Raw genomic sequence first — 19,237 nt, forward strand, 5'->3', positions numbered from 1 at the left:
CACTCCACATCTATTTCAGGGGTTCCTGCAGTAACTCAAAGGGGCTAGATCTTTACATCTTTACATCTCAAGGTCACTCTGAGCATTTTGGTCTGGGGGACGATAGCACGTTCCTAGCACTACATTAGTTTTGAGGCCTTGCACTCACAGCACTTCTGTGGAAGAATATTCCCCATTTAGGTGCTCTAGTCTACTTGAGACAATGCCCTCTTTGACGTACAGAGCAACACCACCCCCAATACGCCCTTCCCTGTCCTTCCTGTAAAGTTTGTATCCAGGGATTTTATTTATTTTATTTTATTTTATTTATTTATTTATTGCTTTTCTATACCGCCCAATAGCCGAAGCTCCTACTGGTTCTCTCCATTCCACCAGGTTTCTGTAATGTCCAGGTTCTCCTTTGAAACCAATTTTTTATTTGGAGGCTTCTAGCATTTGCATAGAAACACCTGTACGTGGTGTCCCTCCCCAGATGTCTCTGCCGTGTCCCCTTTTCCCTGTTGCACTTTAGCCTCTCCGATTGGCTATCATGTTCTATCCTGTACTCGTGGCCTATTTGCTCCCCTTCTACATTGAGACAATCAAAAATATGTTGAGATTCATCTCCTTCAGGTGATTTAACCTGATCTGGATGCTTCCCAGCTCCTGTTGGCTTTCCCCCAGGATTTAGTTTAAAAGCTGCTCTGCCACCTTTTTTTATGTTTAGTGCCATTTTGGTCTGGTTCCATTTTGTTTTAAGTGCAGCCCGTCCCTCTTGTACAGGACCAGCTTATCCCAAAATGTTCCCCAGAGCCTAACAAATCTGAACCCCTCCTCTCTGCAGCATCAATTCATCCACACATTGAGACTTCTCAGCTGCACCTGTCTAGCTGGCCCTGAGCTCACCAGAGACTTGAGGCATTTCAGTGATACAAGGTTTATTCATACTGATATACTTGCTGAGCTTAGGATAAGGGTCCACAGGTTAAACTTTCCAAGAGATTCCTACTCTCCATCTAGTGCCTAGGACTGCCATAGGACTTCCTGCAGAGAACAAATCAACTCTCTGCCTCCTCTTGCAAAAAAAGCTCCAGCACAGTCTGACTGCTACTACAGATGTAGCTTGCTTCTGTTGTTGTCACAGACCTCTGAATTAGCCTGTCCCTTAAGGGAGGGGAAGAGGAAGGTAAGGCCCCTTCCAAAACAGCTTACCTGTGGCCAGCTCTGAAGTCAGCCACCACTCAGCTAATCTCCATAACAGTAGGGAATCTGACAGGCTAAACTTGCCCAACCAATTCAACCCATTTTAAGAATATCTTTTCACAATATATGCATAGCAATTAAATGCTAGAAAAATTTTATGTGTTTCCATAGCAATCATTCATAGGCTTCAACAAAAGCAGACCAAATATCCAAATAAGTATCCATTTGAAGGTGGCATCAATATGCCACCCACTCAAATATTGAAAGCATTGTAAGGGTCTCAATCCATTGCATTCTAGGAGGTGAGTGTTTAACTTTGTAACGTTGCAGTATCAGTTTTTTAAGGTCTCAGAGAATTCATTTTTTGCTGACCATTTGTTAATTTCCAGGAAGCGGGTAAATAATTTAAGAACATAAGAAGAGCCACGCTGGATCAGACCAAGGGTCCATCTAGTCCAGCACTCTGTTCACACAGTGGCCAACTAGCTGTCAACCAGGGACCCACAAGTAGGACACAGGTGCAACAGCACCCTGCTACCCATGTTCCTCAGCAATTTGTGTATATAGGCTTACTGCCTCTGATACTGTTTTAAAATCAGTCAATATTAAAGACTGTTCCAGTGCAAAATGAATCTACATAAATAACCTCCTCCCCAAAAGAAGCATCCACCGGACATTGCCAAAACATTTGTTTAAAATAAGTATTAGCTGTATTGTACCGCCAACAACTAGCCAAATTAGACAATCTTTCACTGAAGACACATCCCAATGTCCAATAGACATGAAACAAAAGTTTTTGCTCAATTAAGGTGCAGCCTAAGATCCATAGATGCAACAGATAGATGCTAAAGCATCAATCCACTGATTCAGCTTTTTCTCAATTTCCAAATGAGCCGCCAAAAGTTGGGAACCCTTTGGTTAGAGGTGGGAGGGGGGGAAACAAAAACTCTTACTAGACTCACACATGAAGCAGCAGACAGTTCCACATTGCTTCACGGTAAATCTGAAATCCATATTTTTTTAACTAGCATGGCTATTCCAGCATAGATCTATACATGGAGTCATGTGGCATTGTGCTTCTAAGGCAATGCTCTACCCTTTCTTAAGAGTGAGGCCAGATCTACACCAAGCAGAATATGACACTTTGAAAATGTTTTGAAAACTGTATATGGAGTGTGTCCTGGCCGCAACAGTTGTCACTACTGTTATAAACCATTTCAAAGTTGTAGTGTAGACCCTGCCTGAGATTATCACTCTCTTTCTACAGGTGTAACAATACTGTGAGATATTCCCCCACAGAGATGGTGCGATTCTTGTCCACATGGCAATGTTGAAGTGGATACAGCATAGCAAATTGGATGTATCTGCAGTGTCACATGGGATGTTCTTAATTACATCCTACCTCCCCCACACACACCCTTAAATGGATGATTGTATACCTGTGAAGCACCTCCATGGTTGGCTACCTGCTCAGTGCATTTTTTAAAAAGTTGCAGATAGTATCAGCGATAACATATGGGGTAGTTTGGGATCAATGAGGCCCCTGCATTTTCCCACACACAAATGTGGTGACTTCATTTGAAGTACCCCCTCCTTACAAACCAAAAGAAGAAACTATACAGAAAATAATTCAAAAAGAAAAAAAGACTGGTTAAGAAATGGCTGAAGGGTCACCAAAGGTGATGGAAGGTGATGGACAGAAAATGGTAAAATTGTTGCAAAAGGTGAAGGTGCAGAAAAGTTCTGCAGCTTAAGCCACGTTCTCTAATCATGTATAGCAACAGCATGTGGTAAAGGACAGTAACTGTGCAGGGGTCTTGCTATGGCTGAATCAGACTCAGCATTAGAGCAAATTATGATGCAAACCAAAAGTCAAGGCAACAAAGCAGACAAATGGTCCTGCACAAAAGTTCCAGTGCAGTATGGGATGAGGCAAAGGGAAGAGTGGTCTAGATACAACCAAAGGTCAAAGCACAGTTACCATACACAGTCCAGAAGCAAAGTCAAACAAGAGTCCAAGGTTCAGTTGCACAAAAGATCAATTATAAGGCAAGGTCCGCAAAACAAGGCACAGAAGCTGATGAACAAGATGCGGCTCAGCAGCAGTGCATTATGGACCCTTTAGGAAAAGACCTTGCTCCTGAGGAGTCCTCCTTTGTAATCAAGGCTACTGGCCTGCCTCTTGAGGCAGTGATGCTCTCGCGGGCTTGGAGGTTGCCAGTTTCTGCCTCAGAGGTGGAACTCACCTCGTCCTGTAGAGATAGGTTAACAGTGGTCTCCTCTGAGAGCTTAGACTCCCCCAAATATCTTGCCCTTGGTATTGTCTGTATCAGGAGCTTTAGCTTCTGAGGAGGGTTCCTCCGGCAGGGGCATGAGAACAAGAGGCAGAAAAACCACATGAAATCAATAAGAAAAAAATGGTTCAAAGAGGGGGAAATAATGGGAATGGCAAATTTGTAATTCAGATTTTGGGTCATAGCTGAAAATGGAAAAAATTCTAGTATGGATGGATTCAGCCTCGGTATCATTCTAGCAGGCTGATGGTGATACATTAATGTGAAGTAATAGTAGTTTAATTATCAAGGGTGATAGGTTGTGTGTCTCCACCCCTGGCCAGGCCCAATTATGGTACAGAAAAGAATTCCAGAAGTATTTTATTCTCACTCTAGGATTTTCCCAGTGTTTTTCTCTGCCTGATGAACAATGTAGTCAGCTCTTGGAGAAGAATAATCCTGGAATTCAGTTCCCCTGTCAACGTCCTCCTTCCACTATCCTTTTTATACAGGGCTATATCTTGTCAGCACACAGATATATCTTTTTGTGCATGGATTTCCCTTGCTGTATTAAGGCATTGCCCTGTGTCAATGGCACATAAGGAAGTGGTATTTTGCTGATGAAAGATGGTGACAATTCTCTTTTGGGCGGCAAAGCATTGAAGGGTGAAGTTGCTACAAAACTCCAGGGACTACGGGATTAAACTGATGTTTTAAGATAAGTTCCAATAAACTTTAGGCCTGGTTTTGCGACAGAGACTAATTTAGTTGCACAACTAGGAGAAGCTGGCAGAAGTAAAATCACCCTGTTACTTTCTGGACCACTCAGCAGCTTTTTATGTAATTGATCATAACACATTTGGGAAATGTAGTGGGTGCCTGTGGCACTGTGGCATATTGTCTTCACTACATTTTTTACATCCAAATAATTAACACTTTCCCCCAGTGTACTTAGCTGAGATATTGTTCAATTCATTTTAGATAAAATTCTAAGCCTTGTAAACTGGCTTCCAAACTCAGATAAAAATTATGCTCAGGAAGAGTTTGAGGTATTTAAGGGAATTTTGTATTCTCTGCATGAAGAATTTGTTTTTCTAACTCTCTGTTTGCATAGTAAGAATTACAGATGCTAAACATCATTCAGCTCAAGATTTGGTAGCCTGTGCTATTATGTCAGAAGGTGATGCTGAGGAACATTTGGTCTCCCCATAGCCTTTGGTCTACAGCAGGGTTGGCCAGCTGGTGGCTCTCCGGATCTTTTGGCCTACAACACTCATCATTCCTCACCAATGGCCATGGTGCATATGGCTGAAACTGGAGGCCAAAACACCTGGAAGACCATAAGTTGTCCACCCCTGGTGCATGGGGTGACCAAAGCAAGAGGCAGGTAAGCAAGCAAGTTTCAATGGTGAAGAGGAGGAGCAACCCCCATCAGTGGGCTCCTGCTGGGGTTTTGGGTCCTGAGCAGGTGTCCGACAATGCTTACCCGCAGGCCCGGGCCCCATCACTACAGACTTTTAATCAGTGTTTAGTACAGTTAGGGTGCAATCCTATACATGTTTAGACAGGAAAAACATCCTATAGAACTCACAGCATGCCCCCGCTAGGCATGCTGTCGTAGGAGTATACCCTTAATAATAATGGTATGTTGTATTGTATTAGATTGATCTTTTAAATGGTTGTTTTTATTAAAACATGTTATTGTATTGTATCATTTTATGTAAGCTGCTTTATGGGAGCTTTGCCCTAAAAGGTAGCAAATAAACAAATAATAAAAATACGGCTTGCACATGTGCAAAATGCTAGCGGTAATACTGGTCTACTTAGCATATTAGGTCTGTTGGGTCTTGTGCTCCATCCTTGTCAACACACCTTCCATGGCAATCATTCATAGAAATACAGATAATAAAGATCATTGAACACTAGTTAATGTGGATGTTTGGGTAATGGAAAATAGGCTTTAGGAGCCAGGTCATTATAGAAGTTTATGTAACAGGATTCTTATCCACAGTTTTTGTTCTCCATGTTCTCTTCCATATAGCTCACTCCTTATGCTCTAGGGTGGTTTCCAGCTATGTGTCAATCAAGAGCTTGAGCCAGATACATCAGTCTGGACTATTTTATGGAGGGAAGCTAGACCATGCTGTCCACATACATCTGAAGATGGCCTACATGTGTAAAATGTCATTTTCATAGGCCCAAATCATGTAGTCAATTATCTCCATTGGATCAACTGTGTAATTTATTGTATGTGCTTAGGCCATGTTTGGATATGTGGGGGCAGTATACAGGTGAGTGGGGAAGATAGGTGTGTTCCACACACACTCCATGCACTAGGCGAGATCAGAGGAAGGATATTATCCAATGTGGCCCATTATCTCACCTGTCCCCTCCCCTGATCCTAATAATTTAGAAAGAGAGCACTTTGTAACAGCTTAAAATGAGATCCATTGCTTCTTTGTCCCAGAATCCCAGGTGTGATCTGATAATGCAGCACCTAGCAGTGACTAATCATTGTGTTTAATTTCCATCAGTCTCATGGCCACAATATCTTGTCTCACTGAGACACCTGCTTTTTCGTACCACCTAGCCTGAGTTTTGGCTACTCAAATTCTTGCTCTCATTTGTAACATTTTGGTTGGTCCTAATAGAAGTATTGCACAAGTGAAACATTGCACAAGTGAACGTCTGCTTTCACAATGGGACTTCCTCGTCTCCTTGACCCTGGAAATGCCCCTCGTATTCCCACAAATCTGGGAGGGGTACACAAGGGCTGCAGGGGTGAGGGGAAATCCATTCCACTGTAGTTTTCCTTCTGGAAGGATGACACCATTGAATCTAAGCCTGTGGATTTGGATTTTTTCCTCATAGACCAACGTGATTATATTTGCTTTTTTACTTTACTTTTTTTAAAAAACAAAAAACTGCACAATCCAATTTAGTTATTGCTTCCTTATGTTAAGGCCATAATCCACCATGGTCAAAAGCAGTAAGATACTCATAATTTTCATATATTTTGGACTTTTTTATTAAGGTTTTCTGGAACCAACTTTTAGGATGATGCAAGAGGGTAGGTCATGCTAATTGATAGCGTCCCCTCCTCCTTTGTGTTTGTACCATAGCAGAAATTGTGTGTGGAAGTCACACACAATTTTCTATCACTGTATTGGGATTACAGAGATAGAAATTTAGCTTTGCTAAAGATTTTGAAATAAAGAGGTCAAACAATGACAGCAATAGGGTTAACTTATATTTTAATGAAAGATGTAAAATAAATAGGATAACAACAGGTAAATGCACCTTCTGCAGCACTTAGACACCAGGATGGGCAAAGGGCCCTCCAAAAGTACAACGCTGATATTGTAAAATGTAATATAAGAAAATGAAGACAAATAATAATCAACCACTGTACACCACGAATAATGCCCATGAAAGGTTTCTTACGTTGAATATTTTTTTGTGGAGGTGGGTGAGTGATTGTGGAATAGAAAGGAAATAACAAGCTCAAGTAAAAAGGGTACTTCCTTTAACATTAGTGTACTTTTCTTAAATAACTGACATATGACACTGCTTTGTTTTGTTTTAAATTGTGAACACACTGAGAATATGCAGTAAATCAACTGTTTGGTCTAAATAACCCATGCTTCTGCTTATCATGCATCAGGATACAGTCAGCTTTATTTGATGGACACTCATGAAAAGAAGAAGCAGTTTTAACAAAAATAATAAATAAACATCTATAAATAACATTGGTCATGTTAACATCTACCACATCATTAACCAGAAGTACTTAAACATGCCTTAGAACGTTTCTAATTGTTATTTTTTTTAAAAAAAAAAAACTTACTGAGAATTTTCCAAGATGTCTTCGATGTTAAGTCGTGCATTTATTTATAGAAATAGGCCTTAGTAGTTAAAATCGATGAAAGTTACTATTGCACAGATAACTTAGAAATGCTAGCATTTACACTTAGACAAAAAAAAATGGAATTTATTGTTCAGCACTTGTCTGGGCTGGCAATATATATTTAAAGTGCAAAGCAAGACAAAAAATAGAAGCCAGGCAGATCCATTTTCCATTGTTGGGATTTAGCAGCTTAGTGAATGTAAGAAATATCAGCTCAAATATGCCTAGGTAGCAATCCTTTTTTAAATAGCTATCTTCCTGAGAGAGTTAAAGGGAGGTAAATAGTGATATTTAGCCCTATTTTGTCAATTGGCTGATAGTCACTGGAAATGCAAGGTCACTTTTCCAGCCTAGTTATTCAACAGTGTTAATATCTGCATTGTGTTTATACAATGTGTTTATGTTCACTTTCCATACAACTTCCGAACAAGGCTACTTTTCTTCATGGAACCATAGGAAGTACTGTATATATCGTAAAATATAAAATGACAATCTGGGATCACACACACAAAATGCTATTACTAATGATCACATGTCAGCTAAACACAAAATATTTTTTCCTGTAGCATGGATTTTAATGACAAATATTTAAGTACATTCTTTCCATTGAATTCAGTCTGACTTAAAGCTGCTTATTTTTGCTGGGATTGCATGCCATATTTTAGTAAATCAGTATGGGTGTGGGGGAATGTTCCTGCCATTGCTGGTTTTGTAAAAGGGACAAACATATGTTTGCATTTATCCAGTGAGTGGACAAATTAAACATTATTTTAAATTTTTATTTAAATACTTCTAGCCTTCCTGACATCCTAAATGTAAGTGCAAAATAAGTAATAATACCTACAAAATCATGGCTAAGACCCCACAGAATTCCTGCATGTGCATGGAACTCCATTCAAAAATAAAAATAAAAATTATGCATGCTCATGTGCACATAATAACAACTGCTGGAGTATTAGAGACCTTGGCCTGATTCAGATAATACATTTGAAGTGACACTGGAATCATGTGAATTGGTCAGACATGATAGTGGTCCACAAAGTTCTGCATGTTGCAGAGAAAGTGGCAAAGAAGACATTTTTCTCCTTTTCTCATAATACTAGAATCTAGGGTCAAACCATAAAGCTGATTGGTGGGAGATTCCGGACAAATAAAAGGAAGGACTTCTCCCGTCAGTGCTTAGTTAAACTCTAGAATTTACTGCAAGATGTTGTGACGACCACCAATTTAGACGGCTTTGATTGGACAAATTCCTGGGGAGAACGGCTATTTGCTGTCTCCAGTATCCAACACAGTATATACTGTGTATGTACATCAGCTACTGGGGAACATGGAGGGGAGGCTGCTGTTGCACTTATGTCCTGTTTGTGGGTTTCCTGTGGGCAGCTGGTTGGCTACTGTGTGAAAAGAATGCTAGACTAGGTGTACCTTAGTCTGATCCAGCACAGCTCTTATGTTCTTAGTTTAGTGCTCTGTTATGCCCACTTCCTGCCCAGCCAGAATGGCTTGGGGGGGGGGCTTTTGCGGGTGGGAAAGAGTGGAGGAAAGATGTGGTCGGGGCGGAGCCTATAAAGGCTAGCCCCACTGTAGCTCAGCCTCTTTTGCACGATATTACAATAGGGACGGTGAGCACTCTGGCACCTTTTTGTGACTGGCATATCCAGAGACTTGCTCCTTGGGGGTATGCAGCTCTCATGTCAGGATATGGTTTGCCTTTGGAGCCTTCCTGCATCACCTATTTGGAGCTGAGCAGCACTGGACAGAGGTGACAAAGGTCAGTCTCCCCACACTTTCAAAGTGCCACGTAAGAGAGGAGCCGGGTTTACCCAACTCCTGGCTTGGGAGTTGGGTAAATGGCAGGCTAGGTGCCTGAAGAAAGGATCTAATAGATTCCTGCACTTTCACATGCAGATCCAGAGAGGGGTGAAGTTCCCTGATTTAAATAAAGCGGCCCTAGTTTATTCCAATCTCTGATGTCTGTGTCTTTATTCCATGCTTCCTTCACTCACAGTTGAGGCTCAATGGTACTTGATCGCACATCACAGTGCAATGGGTAGCGGAAATGATATGTAGTATGACCATGATTTGTCTGAAAGGTTGACGAACTCTTCACATTCCAAACCAGCCTAAAGGGCATGAAAATCTTATAGGAATTCAAACTCACATATGACAAATTCATACTATTACTCTGACCTATTTCTTATAAGCATTCAGGATGCTTTGATGCTCATGGAGAGATGAGGGTTAAACACTGGAGTGGAGGGCAAAGCTCAGTGCTTGCACTGGGTTATTTGATTGGAATTGCTTTCCAAAGTGAATGGAAGATGCCCATTCATAAACTAAGATGCTTTGCACATGCATAGGAGCATATATGCCACTCTATAGTGGGGCATATATTTTTTACAAATGCTACAAGAATAACTCAAGTATTGCCAAAATGAAATGTAAAATATCAAAGGAATTCAGGCTTTTCTGTACGAGGCTGCTAATCTGCTGTTTCTGTTTTCAGTTTTGTTGCAGAATTGAAATAAGAGCACCACACAAAGAGTGTTTTCTTTCCTCCTTTTCTGCTACATAACCTCTAGGCGGCACTGTGGTATAGTAGGATAGTGCAAATACAGAAGTGGAAACAGTGTTTTCTTTTGCTTTCAGAAATAATACCACATTTCCCCTTGCCAAAAGTGATGTTTGAAAACAGAAGGGAAATGGGAGGGTCATGACATTGTTTAAAGAACTCATAAAAACCATGAGTAGGGAATGACAAGCACACAATAAATGCCTCATGTAGAAAAGCTGTTGATAGGGTCATCTTTTGCCACAAGACTCAAGTATTATTCTTAAAGTCCCACCTAAGCCATGCAAGACAGTTTAGTAATTTGCATCCTAGATCACCTTACCATATTTATAGAAAAGGAAAAGTGTGTTTACAATATTAAGCTACTTTTTAATACGACACATCTATGTTCCCCAGCCTTCTGATAATTTTGGGAAAAGATATATATGAATGCATTTATGAAGGAAACATTTTCAATTAAATGAATGGACTAGACAACAAATGCAGTTGTTTCAATCATATTAAATATTATACTGCTGTCTCTACAGCTAAAAATATTATTCTAAAAAGCCTATTGTTTACAATGGACATGATGAAATGCAAACTGGATCAAAATACATAGATGCTTGCATGCTCATGTGGATCATGTGTTGTATCCAAGTAAGGATAAGCAAAGCCTCTCTCTTTACACTGGCATTTCCTCATGTATCAAAGCCTAATGGACTGTTACCTATAATTCCTTTTGCTCCTTTATTGCCTTGATCAGTATGTTTATTACAGCCATTTTGTCTACACTTCCTTAGCTCCCAGTCTCTCCTCCATGAAATGTTATCTTTGCAAAGCAATCACCATTGGACCTGTGTCTCTGGCATTTTGTCTTTCACCTCCAAGAGCTGCTTCTCCGTGCCTGAAAAGGAATCTCTGTAAGGCTCTGTGTCCCTTAATGGAAAAGGGAACTTGAATTCTCAGCTTTCCCCCTCGCATTCTGTAGGGGCATGCCATGCATATTTTTTGTTCCATTACACTAAAGTTCTCTGTAGATTGAAGGGCAAGACTGATTTCTCAGGCAGGCAGTCTGGGTTCAATTTTTAGGGATAGTTCATACAAAGTGTCTTCATCTATGATGAGACTCTTGTCAAGTAAGTACTGAGTGACCTGGAAGAACAACAACAGGAAATAATTGTTATTTAACACTACGAAGATCATATACATCTTTAAAATGAAGTGCAATCTCTTTCTAAATGAAACATTTCGATCCTCTTTCTTATAAGTAAGAGAACTGACAGATGGGTGTTTACTTTAAAAAGATGTAAGTGTGCTTTATCAATGTGTGAAAAGCTGTTGTCAGAGGTCTCCTAGCCCTGCCTGGAGATGCTGGGAATTGAACCTCAGGACTTCTGCATGCAAAGCAGGTGCTCTACCACTGAGCTACAGCCCTCTTCCTCAATAGCAGACAAGGAAGAAATCCTTGTCTGATATTCAGGGAAAACAAATGATCCAGCCACTAAGGGCATGTCTATACCATGGTTTTTCCCCCAGGGTCATCCCTGGACCTAAATGACACCCAGGAAATCCCAGGCGCAGCTCCTCTTCTGGGGGCAGGGGGATGGCGCCACAACATCCCTCCTTACTTCCAGGATGTCACACGGCAGTCTAGACGCTGGGGGAGGATAGCAGAAACAGGTAAGTCTGTAATCCTCTCCACTCCCTCCCTCTACACCCTTAGGTGTAGACATGCCCTAAGCTGAATTTAGCTTGACTCACAAACTTCTTCCTGTCTAATTAATGGGAAATGTGCCATAGCACTTACTACCACACCATAAGCATTTGAAATATTGGTGCAAAAAGAGAGATGAAAGTATTGTACCTTTTGTTGATGTTCTATGCGATAGGAAGTCTGTTGAAACTGGCGAATCTCCCTGATAATGTGTGATATCTATTGAAGAAAGAAACAAGAATAAGAGTCTCTTGTTTTGTTTTGTTTTGTTTTATTCATATTAGCCTAGATTCTAACATTCCTTCTGTGGATGCAACAGTGTTTATTTATTTATTCATTCATTACATTTCTATACCTCCCAATAGCTAAAGCTTTCTGTTCACAAAACAGAGCTTTCCTGCCTTTTAAAAAGTCGGTTACTTACCCTGACTTTTTCCTCGGAGCAAGGTCCAGATGCACATTTGCCATCTGTTTCTTTGCTCCGGTGTTACTGATTGGGCGCCATGCCATCCCACGGGGACGGAGACAGTCCATCATGTGGAATGGCTGCAGAACCTCCTCCATGGACCTTGGGGAGCTTCCCAGCAATAAATAAACACATAATACCAACAAAACAAAGGACCATGGGGGCACTAGGACCATGGGGAGGTGGAGGTCCATCTCCACACCTCTAAAGAACCACGAAATTGCACAGTTATACAGTTTTACAATGTTAAAAAAAATCCAAAAAAGCTAAAAGACTGGTAAAAAAGGGGGTCGAGGAGCCAACTTTCCCTTTCTTTTTGGCTGTAGGAAGGAGGAGGAGGAGGGAAACCCCAGGAAACACTGGGGGGCGCAGGAACAGGGCGCTGCGGGCAGCTGCACCACATGAAGTTCCAAAGAAAAAGAATTTTAAAAAGTGGAGCAAGGCTTGGGCAACTCGCAAAGCATAAAATACGATTTAAAAAAGAATGGAAGAGGCGCAGGCGCCGGTCCCAAACTGCCATGCACGTTTGCACCTCCTGTCCCATAAAACCGAGCTAGCTCCTTCTGTCATGCAGACAACACAAAGGAGCATAAATGCAGGGTTGTTGAGGGATTGTGGGGCCAATGCGCCTCTGTCAAATCATGGCCCTAGACAGCAGCATCTTTCTGATTAGCGATTTAGACTCAGCCTTACTTGGGCCATATTGCCATTTCACTCTTTACACTACTGCATCTCCTGTTCATGTCACAGAACACCACATGAAAAATGGATTAGATAATTACTCAAAACTAGCCTCTTCTCAAATTCAGTGAGAGTTACTTTCAGGTAAGTGTAGAATCACAGAATAGTAGAGTTGGAAGGGTTAGGGTTAGGGTTCCTGCTCAATGCAAGAATCCACCTTAAAGCATCCCTGACAGATGGCTGTCTAGCTGCCACTTGACTGCCTCTAGTGTGGGAGACCCATGGTCATTGGTTCCATTGTCATACTGCTCTAGCAGTCAGGAAGTTTTTCCTGATGTCCAGCCGGAATCTGGCTTCCTGTAACCTGATCCCGTTATTCCACGTCCTGCACTCTGGGGTGATTGAGAAGAGATCCTCTGTGTGACAACCTTTCAAGTATTTGAAGAGTGCTCTCATGTCTCTCCTCAGCCTTCTCTTCTCAAGGCTAAACATGCCCAGTTCTTTCAGTCTCTCCTCATAGGGCTTTGTTTCCAGACCCCTGACCATCCTCGTTGCCCTCCTCTAAACCCCCTCCAGCTTATCTGCATCCTTCTTGAAGTGTGGTGCCCAGAACTGGACACAATACACCAGATGAGGTCTAACAGTGCCGAATAGAGGGGAACCAGTACCTCACATGGTTTGGAAGCTATAGTTCTATTAACGTATCCCAAAATAGCATTTGCTTTTTTTCCAGCCACATCACAGTGTTGGCTCATGATCTACAATTCTAAGATCTTTCTCTCTTGTAGTATCCCCAACTTGTAATTGTGCATTTGGTTTCTTTTTTCTAGGTGTAGAACTTAGCACTTATCTCTATTAAATTTCATTCTGTTGTTTTCAGCCCAGTGCTCCAGCCTATCAAGATCACTTTGAAGATGGTTTCTGTCTGCCAGGGTATTAACTATCCCACCCAATTTTGTGTCATCTGAAAATCTGATAAGCATTCCCTGCACCTCCTCATCCAAGTGATTAATAAAAATGTTGAAGAGCACTGGGCCCAGGACTGAACCCCGTGGTTCCCCACTCGTCACTTCCCCCCAGCTTGAGAAGGTACCATTTATAAAAGCTCTGTATATCGGATTGTAGCCATTTTTGCTTCCTAGAAAATAAACCTGGGGGAGATCTACACTAAGCTGGATATGCTGCTTATAAACGTTTTTTATTGTGTATTGAGTCTTATCTCGCCACGTGATGCTTGCCTTGTAACGTTGTATTTTATTTATTTATTTATTGCATTTTTATAGCACCCAGTAGCCGAAGCTCTCTGGGCGGTTCACAAAAATTAAAACCATAATAAAACAACCAACAGGTTAAAAGCGCAAATACAAAATACAGTATAAAAAGCACAACCAGGATAAAACCATGTAGCAAAATTGATATAAGATTAAAATACAGAGTTAGAACAGTAAAATTTGAATTTAAGTTAAAATTAAGTGTTGAAATACTGAGAGAATAAAAAGGTTTTCAGCTGGCGACAAAAGGAGTACAGTGTAGGCGCCAGGCAGACCTCCCTGGGGAGCTCATTCCACAACCGGGGTGCCACAGCGGAGAAAGCCCTCCTCCTAGTAACTACGTGCCTCACTTCCTTTGGCAGGGGCTCACGGAGAAGGGCCCCTGTAGATGATCTTAAGGTCCAGGCAGGTACATATGGGAGGAGGCATTCCTTCAAATAACGTGGCCCCAAACCATTTAGGGCTTTAAATGTCAATACCAGCACTTTGTATCGCTTACCCTTTCTGTCGTTCTATTTTCTGATCTTATCTGTATAAGTCGTATTTTCTCTTATGTGGCCGATTGCATCGTAAGAAACCTTCCTTTTTTCATATGCATTTCTTTAGCCAATCACCTTCCTCGGGGCGTGTTTCTTGTGTTTCTGTGCCCAAAGTAGCAGCCATTTTCCCTCTTTCTTGACTCATGTTCCTCTTTGCTGCCACAACCTCCCTCCCCCCTTCCATGATCCGCATGTGTATGGGCATTGTTCTATATGTGTTTACTCAGAAGTAAGACTCTCTCTGTTCAATGGGCTTTCCTCAAAAGTAAGCCAGCATATGATGTTAGCAGTTGAAATCAATGGGATTTACTTTTGAGTAAGGGAACCAGCACACCTGTAGTTCATGAATTTGAAGATGCAAGCAAGCAGGGAGGGAGACTCCAGGCAGGGTTAGTGGATTTACTTTACTCAAAAGTAAATCCCATTGATTTCAACTGCTAACATGACATGCTGCCCCTTGGTTTGTGCTTAGGAAAAGGGCACAGAAAGAGGGGAAATCTTTCCAGCCCCCTCTTCTCTCCATTTCTCTCCCCTCTAAGCACAGTCCAAGGGGCAGCAGGTCACGATAGCAGTTGAAACCAATGGGATTTACTTTTGAGTAAAGTAAATCCCCTAACCTGCCTGGAGGCTCCCTCCCTCTGTGGCTCCTCCTTAGGAAAAGGGCTCAGAAAGAGGGGAAATCTTTCCACCACCACCCTTCACGGAGGAACAATGGAAGAAAAGAGGAAGTGGGAGGAACGCTAAGCAGACGGGGTATTAAAAAACACACGTTACAACATACATTGTGTGGCCCAGAATGCTGCATTCCTACCAGAGAGGAAGATGGTAAGAAACATCTTAATACCTACATGTGCCCAGTGATGTTTTAAATCGGTATAAAATATTACATATACTGACTGACAAAACAACATTATATATACCAGTGTAGATCTCCCCCTGATCCTCACAAATGGCTAATGCTGTTTTAGCATGTATGATACTTGGGTCAGTGCATTAACTCTATTTCATTATTTGTAAAAGAGCTGAGTTAGCTGCTCATCATCAACTTTTTTTGCACAAACAGTAAGTGTGTTTGTGTGTAATAACTTGAGTACTGATACTCCAAAATCTACCAGCAGGTGGTGATAGAACATTGAACCTGGATACAAGTACCAACAATTGCTTCCTAATTTCTGCCAATAGTAAACCTTGAAATGCAATCGTATACAGCTAATAATAAAAATTCCCTGCCCGCCCCCCACAACAAGATCCTGCAAAAAGAATTACCATTCGCATTTTAGAAAAATTGACAAGGCCTTCTTCAGTAAAGTTTGGTGTTCCTTCTTCGATAAATGCCAGGTCTGTCAAGTACATCCCAAGATATGGCACTGAAGGGGGATTACAACTGCATGACAAGAAATGTTAGTTTTTACTACTGTGTGGTGTATGGGGGGCTATTTTATTTTATTTTATTTATGTATTACATTTCTATACCTCCCAATAGCCAAAGCTCTCTGGGTGGTGCACAAAAATTAAGACCATGAAATACAGTTTAAAATATAAAACTTCAACCACAGTATAAAAACACAATATAAAAATACAATATAAAAGTACAACACTTTTATATTGCACTACAAACTCCTCACTCTTTTAAATAACATGCAGCTTAATTCTATGCATGCTTACTTGGAAGTAAATTCCACTTCGTCTAATGGGATTTACTTCCAGATATGTTTTCATAGGACTACAGTTTTAGAAAACTTTGTGCTTATTAAATTTGAATTCATATAAGCAAGCACAGCTGAGTTGTCATTCCTTTCATAAGTAACACATTTGAACATCCTGTCTTAAATTACTAATTTTACATTTTATTTATTTTATTACTTCATATCCCCACCTTTCTGCCAAAAATGCCTTTCAAGGGTATTAACAATAATAAAACAAAGGTTAAACACAAAATCTTAATTAAACCATAACTTAGAAACAGATCCATAAAAACACAATTTAAAGCACAATGATAAAACCATAAAACCAATTAAGTATCCTTTTAGTAACAGAGCAGCATACACGTCAAAGGCCTGCCTAAATAAAAACGTCTTTGCCTGCCAGACAACAGAGAGGGGGCCGATCTAGCTTCTCTTGCCAGAATGTTCCAGAGACTGGGACCAGACACCAAGAAGGTCCTTGCTTGCATTCCCAGGCGAGACTCTTACAAATAATTGCAGACAAGCAGTGAGTGTATGTGTCTATACAGGAGAAGAAAAGTGCCCCTCCTGTGTCTACAGAGCCTATACAGAAAGTGTAACTGGGGCACTGGATTTTGTCACTGGAACAGACCATATTTTTTGGTGGTAGTGAATATAATCTTTGGTAGTGACCCTCTGATCATGGAACTCTGTCCCAATCTGCTAGGCCTTCTCATTAGGGCCCACTTCAAGACCTGTAAAGACTTACCTTTTCATCTTGGCTTATAATTGCCAATGTGTAGATGGTGCTAAGCTTGTTTTAATAGTTAAAATTCTGATATTTTATTGTTATTGTTTTTCATTATCTTCTTGTGTTTTATGGTTTTAATTTTGTTTACTGCCTTGGGACGATTTCCCCTAAAAGGCAGCTTATAAATCTTTTAAATAATAAGGTAAAGAGAATAGAACAGATCATAATGGCTTGGTGCATGCTCCCTCTACTGCCATGTGATCATGAAGTAAGTCAGTTGTGGACTCTAATCGTTACGGGCAGTATCCAACTGTGTCCTTCCGTTAGCATCAATGACATTGTGCTACCAGAAACTAGGTTCCAAACTATGAGCAAAAGCAGAATCCAACTAAAGTTATGTTTGCTCAAGCAGGATTGCACAAGTGTTTGCACAAGCGCTTGTGTATTACATTTGTGCAATGCATTTTGCAACCCGCTGAGCATTCCATTTGTGCAGGCCATTGTGCAACAAGTTGCACATAACTGTTGCACAACCACTTACACAACAGGAGGCACCTCAGGTTGCATATAACTCTTGTGCATTCTGTGGTGTAAACACTTGTGCAAGTAGTTGTGCTTGAGCAACAGAAAGGTTCAGTAGAGTTCAATACAAATTCCCATTAAAAGGAACCAGCGTTGCATAGCAGCAGTACTTGATAGAGATTGTCTGCAAAACCACCACCATAGAATGGTAATTCTGTAGAAGCAACTCTGAACTCTTCTTGAGTATACAAATCTCAACTACAACACATAGTGGGCAGTTTTTAAAGATAAAGGTGGTCATACATTTATTGGAAAAGTTTATCATTTTTAGCAGGAAGTATTATGTATAGAATAATAGTTTAATATGTCTTGGCATTTCTATAGAGACACTATAAAAATCTATGTAGTATAATGACTGGTGTACATTCAACAAAACATTGGGACTGAAATCCACGAAGACTGTATTAAAGAAATGATTTCATAATAATATATTATTTCTGTTACAGAAGCTAACTGAAGATTTTCCTTCAGAACTATCCAATATTCACAGCAAAATGTAATAAATTGAGACATACTTCTTGAGTGTTTCTCTGAGATTTTTAAATCTTCCCTCAGATGATACAGTCTTCTGAAGTTTATCCATAAGAGCTTTGGTCTATAAAGAGAACAAATTAGAGTCACTCTTCCTAGTGAAATGGAATCTGATACTAATCAGATACAGAACGTACTTCTTAAACAAGCTTCAAATAAATGTGTCATGCTATAAGTAACAGTGAGATGAGACAATCTTGAGTTAAACGTAGCCAAATTAAAATAAGATGCTGGCCAAGGGCAAAGCATTTACCCATATAAGCATTCTACACAGCTGTCAATTTTTTTGCTATCTTTGACCTGTCCCTATGTGCTACTGGTATGCTAACACTCCGTGCTAGTCCAAGTCCATTTAAATGAGGTTACCTGTGACCCATCTGAATCTGAGTACTCCTCATGGTAATGCAGAGCCTCGGAACCAGGGGAAATGACAGTATACTTCTCAAGTAAAGAAGCAGGGAAACTATTAAACGTGTAACATTTTTAACAACAAAGAAATGGAGGCTGGAAAGAGAAGGAAAACAGTGTTCTTGCTTGAATGTGTCACATAACACTCCAGGTTGGTCTTGTTCTTGATGGCTAAGGTGCTGGTTTTCTATAGATGCAGTTGCATCATCCTGAACTATGGCAAGCTATCAAATATTTCTAGCAAGAACACATCTCACTCATTTAGGTAAGCCATTTTGCTAAATGTGTCAATAAATACAGGTTGCTTACCTGTTTAGAAACCTTGGCCCATGTTTTCTTCAGTCTGTAGATTGCACTTCTGTTCAAGGCTGATGTGATTTCAAGCACACCATTGTAGTTGTGCAGACATCGGCAGATATCTGCCACTGCTACCCATTTCTCAATTGTATTAGCACGTGAGCCAACATCAGCATAATTCATAATTTGGGAGGCAACAAGGTTGCTCATCTAGGTCAAAGAAGTAGCTCTTAAATTATTTGCATTTACAACACAGAGTTCAACACTATGAATGAAATGAAAGATGGTCTTTTATCAAGTAAGGCTAAGGAAAACGGGAAAAGGCAATAAGACAAGAGCAAGTGAAGAAGGGGACAGACGATGAAAGCAGAACAATATGAACATGTTATGCTGCTGGCACCAGCAATGTTGCTG

At 40.7% G+C, this 19,237-nt stretch overlaps 1 protein-coding gene across 1 annotated transcript in view; it reads right to left on the reverse strand.

The window, feature by feature from the left end:
- Positions 1 to 10,646: 10,646 nt before the first annotated feature.
- The window catches only part of RASGRF2 (Ras protein specific guanine nucleotide releasing factor 2), a 107,563-nt gene continuing 98,972 nt past the window's right edge, over positions 10,647 to 19,237 (reverse strand). Inside the window, exons 23-27 of the mRNA XM_063129667.1 lie at positions 18,836 to 19,033; positions 18,103 to 18,182; positions 15,857 to 15,974; positions 11,784 to 11,852; positions 10,647 to 11,071 (exon numbers count right to left, since the gene is read on the reverse strand). Of these exons, the coding sequence (XP_062985737.1) occupies positions 10,979 to 11,071; positions 11,784 to 11,852; positions 15,857 to 15,974; positions 18,103 to 18,182; positions 18,836 to 19,033 (558 nt within the window). The 3' untranslated portion in view covers positions 10,647 to 10,978. The remainder of the gene's footprint in view (positions 11,072 to 11,783; positions 11,853 to 15,856; positions 15,975 to 18,102; positions 18,183 to 18,835; positions 19,034 to 19,237) is intronic.

This window comes from Elgaria multicarinata, chromosome 6, assembly GCF_023053635.1.
Source record: "Elgaria multicarinata webbii isolate HBS135686 ecotype San Diego chromosome 6, rElgMul1.1.pri, whole genome shotgun sequence".
Classification (NCBI taxonomy): domain Eukaryota; kingdom Metazoa; phylum Chordata; class Lepidosauria; order Squamata; family Anguidae; genus Elgaria; species Elgaria multicarinata.